Below are 11,515 nucleotides of genomic sequence, written 5' to 3'. Positions count from 1 at the left end.
TGAGAAAAGTCCACATAGGTGCAGATTTTCCAGTTTTACAGCTTGTATTGACAATTGTATAGAAGCTTCTCTTGTATCTTCAGTGTGAGCAGTAGATCTTGTGAGCTGAAGGATTCCTTTCTTCTCCTTCTTATCGTCATTGATTACCTTATCTCTAACAAATACAGTCTTTGAAGCATTCTTCATTTCTAGTAATTTGAAATCCATAAATAGAATCATACATAAAATTTGTTACTAGGTGTGCATATATTCATATGAATTATGACTATTTTGGGCTTATAGGTTTGTTGAAGGCTATGCCACCCGCAGTCGGGCTTGAAGTTCTCACCTTACCAACAAGCCGAGGGCTAATCATCAAGCTCTATGATACAAAACTTTTTATGTCCATGAAGTTCAGAATATGGACCAAAGAATAAAGTAATTGCATTTCTTCTTTTTCTTCGCTTGCTTTGTTAACTAAAGTAAATTGTATTTGCCTTCAGTTTTACTTATTCTATTTGCCTTCTTTTTTACTACTTTTTACTTTGCTCTCAAAATTCTGCTATAAATATTGAAGAAAAGATCAGTTTAATAATCATCTTTGAGGGCATCATATATAATACTGTAATCAAAAACACTTTTTTGTTCCTTTACTTCAACAATTGTTCAATGGAAATACTTTTTAATGCTGTAGGTGGCTTTGTTGTTGAGGTGGGGAAGTTTGTATCGAAATGCATCTATCCTAAGATTGAAAACATCATCCGTTTCTCATCAAAAATTGAAAATCTAAGGACGGAAATGGAGGAGCTAACAGCGTTAAGAGATGATATCAAACGAAAGGTGGAAAAAGTGGAGGGAGAAGGCTATAAACGAAAACCAGATGTTATCAAGTGGTTCGAAGATGTTCAGAAGCTCAAGAATGAATGGGAAGTTATGCAAGAACACATTGCAGCAGCAAAGACGCTTGTGTATAAATGCTGTCCAAAATGCAGCCGTCGCTCGGAAGTCTCCACTCAAGCAAAGAACATCTGGGTTCAATTCTGCAAGCTTAAAGAGGTCGGAGAAAACTTTGGATCCAATTTGGTGGTAGAAAATTACCGGGTGGAAAAAGCTGAGCACATCCTGGGACCATCCATAAAAGGCCAGTTAACAGCAACAAGGAATCTCAACAAACTCCTACGACTATTGGAAGATGATGAGGTAATGTTGAAACTAATCCAAGAATTTAATTCTAAATATTTTATGATTTGATAGTTGTTAATTTCACTAATTCATGTCTAATCAGATTTTATAGTCCAAATGGCTTTTACTTTTTAGTCGAAATCTGATTTTTCTTTTCTATTACAAATATGGTGTTACTATCGTGTTTATTAAGTGTCTCGACCGGTTTTTTAGTCCGGCAAAACATTTTGACTGTGAACTCTACTACAAATAACCAACGTGCAGTTAACATAAACTCTATTCCAAATAATTCTTTAATTATAAGGGGAGTGCACAAGACATATAAATGAATATTATAACTGTTTTACTAAAAGAAAATAAACTTCACGATCAAGAAAGGAACTCACCAATCAACTTTTGGAATAAAGCAACATACTAGTAGTTTGCTAGTCTATGAAACTTATGTTGACATATATATTCCACAAAGAGAGCATCAGTTACTGTTTGGTTTTAATACTCTTAAAATCTGAAAGAGATGAGTTAGAAGAGAAGAGACGCAAAGAAGTTTTTTTTTTTCCTTGTAAAAGTCTTATTTTATTGATCAATTCCTCCTTAAATAGTGTTATTACAACTAAAAATAGATTAAACTTACCATAAAAGAAAACTTATTTGATATCAAAAATAACAACTAATCCGTCTCCTACCAAAAATACGAATCTCAATTTGACTAGGAATTGTATGTAAAAAAGCTAGAGAAAAATAAAAAATAAATCATGTGCATTATTCCTTAAAACAACTTTTAACACTCCTCCTTGCTTTAGGAATTGCGAAATTTTGATCTTCTTTCTTGGGATCTCCACACTTGATAACCGAAAGTGACCTTGCGAATAAATATGCAGATTCATCTTTTGGCTTGTGGTGAACTAAATTTACTTCTCGTCTTGAATGCAACTCTTGACTATTAAATCCTTTTAGCATGCCTTCCTTCTTCATTTGCATCTTGAATTCAAACTTACCTGTTTTATTTTTCTGAAACATAGATAACTCTTCCTTACCTTCAAATCCTATAAGAATATTGAAATCTCCTTTAAACCTAGGAGGTTCACATATTGCTTGTACTTTTTTAATTAGAGGATCATCTTCTAATTTTTTCAGCCTATGATCTTTTACATGTTCTACAGAAACATATTTAATTAGGTCAAATGAGAAATGTTTAGCTCTCATCTTAATGTTTAAAATTTCTTTTCTAACACCATCATTGATGAAGCAATGTTTATCCTCAAAGGATACTTTGCATCTTTTTTCTACCAAGTGACAAGTACTCAACAAGTTTTGATCAATATCAGGTACATAAAGAACATCTGAAATTGCTTTATTACTTGAACTTGTTTTGATGACAACAGTTTCTTTTTCTTTAACAAGAACCTGGTCACCATTTTTGATCCTAACTTTTGATATCTCAATAAGCTTTAATTCTTTAAACAAACTCTTTTTATAAGTCATGTGGTTAGTGCAAACGCTATCAATCAACCAAAAATTTGCTGAAATCTTACTTGAGATACATGTTGCAACAAAAAAATGGCCTCTTCTTCTGCTTCATTGACCATGTGTGCATCTGCTTCATGGTTTTCAAATTTGCTTTTGTAAATCACTGCTTCGTGGTCAAGTTGATTGTACTTGCTGCACTTTGCGTCTTGCCTTTTCCAACATCTATATGGTGGATGACCCATTTTTTCACAGTGCTCACAAAATGATAATTTTTTAAATTTTTATCTCTTCTTTGAGTTATGTGGTTGGCTACTAAGGCTCCTTCAATCATACCATCTTGCTTCATAAGTTTCCTTTGTTCCAGTGCCTGAAAAGAATTTAACAATCTTGCTAAGGTAATCTTGGACAGATCTTGTGTATTTTCGAAGGTAGTTATACATACTTCATATCTTTCGGGCACTGTAACAATAATTTTTTAAATAATTCTTGAATCTTTAAATTTAGTGCTTAGTAATCTTACCTTGTTAACAATCTCAAGTAATTTGCCCGAGTACTCTTTGACTGTTTCGGAGTCTTTCATTCTCGGCAACTCAAACTCTCTTATTAAATTCAGTACTTGCATTCTGCGGATTATTTCATCTCCAGCATATTCATTCTTCAGATAATCCCAAATTTCTTTTGGTGATGTGAGAGACATAATTCTTGTAAATATAGTTGTTGAAACAGAAGCAAATAGAGTTTCCTTCACCTTAGATTTCGTGGTTTTTATTTCCTTGTGACTCTTGATTTGGGTTGTGTGGAATTATTTGACAGCGGATTTATTTCATAATCCTCTTCCACAGCTTTTCATTGATCAAGAGCCTCCAAGTAAGTTTTTATTCTCACAACCCATAATTGATAATTTTCACCATAAAAAATGGGTGGAGCCATTCGTGAAAAACTATTTTCAAAATTCATCTCTTCACTCACAGGTCCCTCAAGAAAAATAGCTCTTATACCAATTGTTGATTTCAATACTCTTAAAAACTGAAAATAGAAATAAGTTAGACGAGAAGAGACGCAGAGAAGTTTATTTTTCTTTTATGGTAAAAGCTGCATATTTTATTGATCATCAACTCCTACTTAAATAGTGCTATTACAAGTAAAAATAGATTAAACTTATCATAAAAGAAAACCTATTTGATACCAAAAATAACAACTAATCAGTCTACTACCAAATAGGAATCCCAATTTGACTAGGAGTTGTATGTAAAAAAGTTAGAGAAAAATAAAAAATAAATCATGTGCATTATTCCTTAAAGCAATTTTTAACAGTTACCACTAGCAGTACTTAGTGAGTCTTAACATTCTCCTTAGTTAAGTCAGAACTAGATTTTGAATAAAAATATATGTGATGAAGGAATATGTCATGATCCGATTCACGAGTCGTGGTGACACCTACTAAACCTACTAGTAGGTAAGCCAACACCGTAACCCAGAGCTAAGACAATGGATTACTTTGGTAGAAACGCCCGACAAGGCCACAATAGATGAACACCACAACAAACAATGATGTTCCACAACAGACAAGCAACTACGGATACCAATTCCCATGACCTGGTAATAGTAGTACAAGAGCATCTAAGTTCGACAATAGAAAATACAACTCAAAGTCGAAATAGTCTTTACATTCGTCTCAAATACAAAAGACTGAATAAAGATAGGAGGGAAACGGGTGACTCGAACTCCAAGAGCTCACCCTGTCTCTGAAAGATCAACACAACACGATCTCAGCGGCGGCAACTAGTACTCGAGTTTGCACTAAAAAGGTACAGAAGTGTAGTATGAGTACCAAAATAATGGGTACTCAGTAGGCATCATCGGCCGACTAAGCTAAATTATGATATAAAGTAAGACAATAACTGTAAGTCAAGGTATAGAATCGAACCTGAATCGTCTCCATCATTACTGTACAAAACAACTAATCAACTAGAACACTAATATGGCATCTCATACCAATACGTACAACGACCGTCATACAAAGTGAATAATCAATTTGAAAGCGTAAAGCAACATGTGCATATAATTACAACCGCATAAATACCAAGTTCAACACGCATACAATCATTAAAGCATAAAGTAAAAGAACTTACAATGGTGTGCCATACCACTGGGAAGTATAGCCAAAAGAATACAAGCAAAGAACTCATCACGGCGTCTCATACCACCAGAGAGTGCACCAATAGATCAATTCATCAACGTATCAAGATATATAAAGATACACAAACAAATCACATTTACCACGGTTTTTACAATTCTCGTCATGGTCACTTGCCGATATCCAAGACCATCATCACTACCGCAATTTAAACAGCATATACCAATATAATCATAACCATAATTATATAGGCGTTTAGACCTCTAACTCATTAATATACTCAATCTAGTCTATATTAACAACCACCATTTATTATTAAGCTATTAGTTTACTAGTTATCAAAAGGCCACCAACCGTTAGCCTAACCGATTTCTCACCTACTATTTCTTCATGAAGTAACAACTAAATAGGATTCATTAGATAGCCAACATTCACATCTAGCCAAGACGTAACACTAAACCATAATCACCATTTAACCAACTCATTCTTAGTTAACATAAGTACACTAATTATCAAGGTAGTGAGAAGTTACATATTACAAACACATTATCTATCTATAAACCAACGATTTTTTTTAAGTTATCACCATGATTATCTAGGTCCTTATTTAATCATCCATCGGCATAGCATACTAGACATCAATATCACTAATCATCAACAATGTTGAGTCTACTATCATTAATAGTCATTATATAATTATAATTACTAGTTACCACAATTTAACTAAACAAGGTCCACCAACTAGTATTCTAGCATCCTAGCCATCAAGTAATATAACCACTTTATATAAATAACTAGTTATCACATAACTTATTTCACTAGTCGAAATCCCATAATCTAACCATTCATTCAAGCCAAATATACTTACTAGGTGATTTCTTAATTTTACACATGATTACACTTACCAATTAGTCTTGACTCACTAGTCGGCAATTTCTACTTCTATTCACTATTTAGTATTAACAAGAGTCATGCCACTTAACTAGTGATTAACGATAGAGAATTATAGACACTTTTTAAGGAAAACATCATATCCTACATGCACAGAAGGACTTAATCATACAATGGCACAACCACGGATATACCTATATTTTCACACATGCTTACCATACATAACATCACCATAACATCAATATATCCTCCGGGTTTATCGGACATCACCATAATATCAATACCTCTTTCGGATTTATTAGGCATCATCACATCATCAACATATCCTACGTATTCACCGGACATCATCATAACATCAACACCTCTTTCGAATTTATCGGGCACCATCAACATATCCTCCGTATTCACCGGACATCATCATAACATCACTATATCCTTCGAATTCACCTGGCATCATCATAATACAAATACCTCTTTCGGATTTACCGGGCATCATCATAACATCAACATATCCTCCGAATTCACCGGACATCATCATAACATCAATACCTCTTCTGAATTTACCGGGCATCATCACATCATCAATATATCTTCCGAATTCATCGGACATCATCGTAACATCAATATATCCTTCAAATTCACCGGACATCATCATAACACAAATCTCTCTTTCGAATTTACCGAGCATCATCATAACATCAACATATTCTATGAATTTATCGGGCATTATCATAACATTAATATATCCTCCGAATTCACCGGGCATCATCATAACACAAATACCTCTTTCAGAATTACCGGGCATCATCAGAACATCAACATATCCTCCGAATTCACTAGGCATCATCATAACATCAATATACTCACCATGACATTAATATACATATATATATATAAGGTCAAACTAATAACAAGTGCAAGCCCACGAAGAATAGATTGGAAAATAAGTAAAAAGGACATCAATGCAATATGTTTGTAGATGCATGAGCATGTATATACATATGACAAGAACACTTTGTATATTACCGCGCTTAACATGATTATTAGCATGGTCAATAATTAGCCATGATTATACTTTTTAGAATCTCCCTTTATATGCATGATTCATGATGCAATGATTAAGGGATTCCTTTGCACAAACATTAGTTTAGTCATTAGGCTTGAACATAATATGTGTAATAGCATAATCCAAGGTTCACATAACAACAAGTTAATAATTCAAGTGATAGCATAGTCATAGGCTCAATTTACAAGACTTTCCATTTCTAATCAACAATTTTAAGAATATGACAATCAACATACACATTATTTTCAAAGCCAACATCGTGAACAACCCATCTACCGAGTCTAACCATCACATTCTCAAAAGCATATTCTAGGCGTTTAACAAATATCTAGGTCACTGACAATTTACATAATCCAAACTTAATGTGGTCACGTTCCGCTTCTAACATCCAAAAATATCCATTCAAGTCTAACTTCTACCCGGGACTAGACTAATTCATCTACATCATGTCTTAGAGGTTTATCAATCCGTACTAGTTTTATGGTATAATTCCTCCTTAAGTATTACTCTTAGTTCATTCAAGGCATCTAAGACAAATTTCACAACTAAATATATCTAAGGTCAAATTACTCTTAGTGTGAATGAACAAGGTCACTCCCGTCTAATTACAACAACTAGAGCATTCTCATACTATTCATGAATTAACAACTCCAACTAGCAAGGTTCTAAGCTATAAGTCAATCACCACACTATACAAGTTCAATAACCTAAGTAGTTCAACTAATCCGAAATATACCATTTATCATACCAATACCTAAAACTCATCCCAATCTCAACAAGATAGCAAAATCATACTATAATAAAGCTCAATCTAACAAAAGTAAGCCTAACCTACCTTACATTCAAATATAGCTCACGAACCAACAATCTTCGCTTATTTTTTCAACCGAAGAATTATTTAATACAAAAATAAAAAATATTAAATTTGGAAAGATAAACAACCAAGATTGCTTCTGCATATTGGCCTTATACCCCTTTCTATTTTAGAATTAATTGCACTTTTGCCTTTCAAATGGGCTGTTACTTAATTTTGCCCTTCAAATGAGTTTTTCTTTTAATTTTTGTCTCTAGCAATCGAACTTATACCGCTATATGTTATTGAGAAAATTACCAATATGTATACTTCGTCCAAACTTATTTACCAATACGACCGAAATATACCAATTATGTACACAAATTGTGTGTATTATATGCATATTTACAACTGCATGTACAAAACCTATACATTTGCTACATATGAGCTTGGCTATAATTATCTCTTATTATTTGACCAAATCACAATAACATTCGTTCGTTATTACTCTCTTTTTCTTCTTCTCATATTGCTAGTTCAAACACTTTTGATTCATATTAAATCCAAGTACTTCACTTAAAACATGTTGGTCCTGACATCCCTCGAAGCATCTTAATTACGCTTTTAAGCCTATTATTTTCCAAAATTGTGAGCCTAGAAACTTACGAGGCGTTACAATTAATTTAGCAAATTTGAGATGAAGAAGCTATGACTAAATTATCAAAGCCTCCTACATCTTTGTTTCTCTAGTTTTCCATATTTCTTCTATGTGACCATTGATGCATCTTTCACTTGAATCCTTTCAGGTAAGCACCATCGGTGTGTTGGGTACCGGAGGAGTTGGGAAAACTACATTGGTGAAGAATCTGAACAACGAGCTAAAGAATGTGCCAAGTTCCAAACTGTCTTTTGGCGTTGTGGTATGGGTTACCGTACCCAGACCACCAATAGTCATAAGAAAGATTCAAGAACAAATTGCCAGTAGATTAAAACTACAGGTAGATAACGAGGCAAGTGTAGAAAACATTGCCAGCAAAATCTGTGAAAGGCTCGAGAAAGAAACGAGTTTTCTTCTCATATTGGATGACATTTGGGAACCTATAAAGTTGGATGATGTAGGCGTGCCCCAACTTTCCGCGAGAAGCAAGGTAATTATAACTTCTCGTTTTTTGAGTGTTTGTAACCAAATGAATACAGATGTCGAAATGAAGGTTTACACATTGGACGAGGATGAATCTTGGCAACTGTTTGCCCAAAATGTGGGAGATATTGTCAATCAGGAGCAAATCCATCCATTGGCAAAGGAAATCGCAAGAGAGTGTGATGGTTTACCTTTAGCAATCATTGTTATTGGATCATCCATGAGAGGGAAGACAAAGGTCGAGCTTTGGGAAGATGCTTTGAAATCACTTAGAATGTCCGAACCTCATAACAAGGATGTCGAGAAAAAAGTTTACACGGTCATCAAGTGGAGTTTTGATTCTTTAGAATCTCAGGATATTGAATTATCTTCAGAGCAAAGAAGAAAACATGTGAACAAAAAGAGAGGTGATATTCAAAGTTGTTTCTTATATTGCTCTTTATATCCGGCGGCTATTTTGATAGATGATCTCATACATTGCTGGTGGGCGGAGGAGATCCTCGGTGAACATGACACATATGAAGAAGCCTACAACAGGGGAATCACGTTGATTGAGAGTCTAAAAGATGCCTGCTTGTTAGAAGCCGATAAGATGGAGATTGAGCGGAGGCAGGTTGTGGATTGTGTGAAGATGCATGATGTGGTTCGTGATGTTGCTAGATGGATAGCTAGTACCTTTGGGGATGAACACACTTCTGGTTTTCTAGCTGGAATTGGGTTGACTGAGATATCACATATTAAAATATCAGCTTCTGTCAAGAGAATATCTTTCATAAGCAACAAAATTGCATGTCTACGTGGTATTACAACAAAATGTCCAAAGACAACATCTTTACTTTTGCAAGGCAATGAACCCCTTGAGAAAATACCCCAGGAATTTTTTTTGGCATTTCCAGCTCTAAGAGTTCTGAATCTGAGTCAAACTGGTATTGAAACACTGCCTTCCTCCATCAATAGTTTATGTCAATTACGTGCTCTAATACTACAAAATTGTTATTGGTTCAAAGAGTTACCACCTATTGGTAATCTTCACAGTTTGCAGTTGCTCGATTGTGATAAAACATTCGTTCGTCGTCTGCCGAAAGGAATGGACAATTTGACAAATCTGAGGCTATTAAATATGTCTGTTGCTAATATGAAGAGCATCAGAAAAGGATTTTTCCTCAACTTTCCTAGCATTGAAATGTTAAATCTGTCGTTTGGCTCTGATGAAGCGACTTCTTTTGATGAGATATCATCGCTACAGAATCTGACTCGTCTTTCTATTAGAGTGGATAGCTCATCATGTTTGAATAGAGATTACACCTGGATGACTAGATTGAAAGGATTTCACATTAAAGTTGGGGAAACTTCAATTCAAGTACCATACAACAAGTCAATAAGGGCAATAAATGTCTACAAGTGTGAAATGTTCAGTAACGGAGAGCTCTCAGGCATGTTGCAGTTTGCTTCAGATTTGTACTTGCACGAATGCACGGGTCTCAGGAAGTTGATTGCATACAACACTTTTAATGGATTAAAATTACTAAAGATAGAGCACTGTTCTTGTTCTTTCGGACCAGTGGAAGGAGGAAGTGGACAATTTGACCCTTTGCCAAATTTGGAATATCTCGACCTCTATTTGGTAAAAAATTTAGAGAGTGTTTCTAATTTCGGTCAATATTTGGGTCTAAGATTTTCTAAATTACGCCAACTGAATATCTCTTATTGTGAAAGTTTAACATGTCTTTTCAACGATCGTGGAGCATGTTCTATACCCAAGCACTTGGAAGAAATTACGATTAACAATTGCCTTGAACTGGTAGAGTTGTTTGTGCAATGCAGCTCAAGTGATCAAGCAACAATTGTTAACTCAGAAATTCCAAGAGTTTGGAAGTTAAAGTTGTACAACTTACCAGAACTAGGAACGTTGGGGGAGCCACAGAGAATGTGGGAACACTTGGAGGAACTCAAGTTGAGCTATTGTGACGGATTAAGGAAGCTGCCTTTCTCTATTCAAACCTCCAAAAACATCAAAGTAATAAGAGGATCATCAGAATGGTGGAGCCAACTGGAATGGGATGATGAAAACTTCAAGTCAAATTTAGAGCATTGTTACAAAGAATGGTAAAACTGATGACACAAAGATCAAAGTTGACGTGGCTTCCGCTGCATCTCAGGTGATTGTGCCAATTAACTTTCATATTTTATATTGTCAATGGTATGATAATGTTCTTATAAAAGGGTTATTTCACCTGTAGCTTTAATGTTTTGGATTAAATGCTCTAATTATTTTACAAGAAAGATGAACACATAGGGTGTGTTCGGTTTGATGGAAAATGTTTTCGATCTACATTATATTGAGATTGTCCTTTTGTTGCTTCATTCAGGGAAGAATAGAAGCTGAGAAAGGACATTCCTGCACTGGAGAGACACAGGTTTCGAGATAAAGTTAACCGGTCTAGTTTGTTGTAATGTATTTCCTACTACCAGTCAAGTTTGTTGTAATGTATTTCCTTAATCAGTCAAGTTTGTTGTAATGCATTTTCTGCCAATAAGTGTTCCTTGTTTGTACTCATCGTGCTTTCTGGTCTGGTATTTTGATTGCTTGATTGTACGCTGAGTAATTTCTTGTTTCGATCGTGCCCAGTGTGTGATCTCATATTGTTAAATTGTACATACAGAATTCATTACATGAACTTGGTTTTCTCAGTCTTTGCTCTCATGATAGCACAGACAAAGCACCTATCAAGAGGTCTGTTAATTCTTTTAAAACCCAATACGTTACTGCCAACAATGTTTTTAATAGTTTTGTAAAGTTTTCAGAAAACATATTACATTGGTGAATTGATTTAAAAAATGGCTTATGTTGATCAAAAC

At 34.6% G+C, this 11,515-nt stretch overlaps 1 protein-coding gene across 2 annotated transcripts; it reads left to right on the top strand.

The window, feature by feature from the left end:
• Nucleotides 1-264: 264 nt before the first annotated feature.
• Nucleotides 265-11,209, top strand: LOC107854624 (probable disease resistance protein At4g27220). Of its 2 annotated transcripts, XM_047402522.1 has the most exons (4): nucleotides 265-417; nucleotides 674-1,179; nucleotides 8,322-10,815; nucleotides 11,026-11,209. In XM_047402522.1, exons 2-3 carry the CDS (start codon nucleotides 778-780, stop codon nucleotides 10,764-10,766), a joined length of 2,847 nt encoding a protein of 948 aa, XP_047258478.1. In that variant the 5' UTR covers nucleotides 265-417; nucleotides 674-777; the 3' UTR covers nucleotides 10,767-10,815; nucleotides 11,026-11,209. The 2 variants fall into 2 exon arrangements, with proteins under 2 accessions (XP_047258478.1, XP_016555142.2); XM_016699656.2 differs by lacking the exon at nucleotides 265-417 and having other exon boundaries at nucleotides 439-1,179.
• The last annotated feature ends 306 nt before the right edge of the window (nucleotides 11,210-11,515 follow it).

This window comes from Capsicum annuum, unplaced genomic scaffold, assembly GCF_002878395.1.
Source record: "Capsicum annuum cultivar UCD-10X-F1 unplaced genomic scaffold, UCD10Xv1.1 ctg2352, whole genome shotgun sequence".
NCBI lineage: Eukaryota > Viridiplantae > Streptophyta > Magnoliopsida > Solanales > Solanaceae > Capsicum > Capsicum annuum.
Note: the sequence above shows the minus strand (reverse complement) of the source record. Positions and strands in the feature narration are given on the sequence as shown.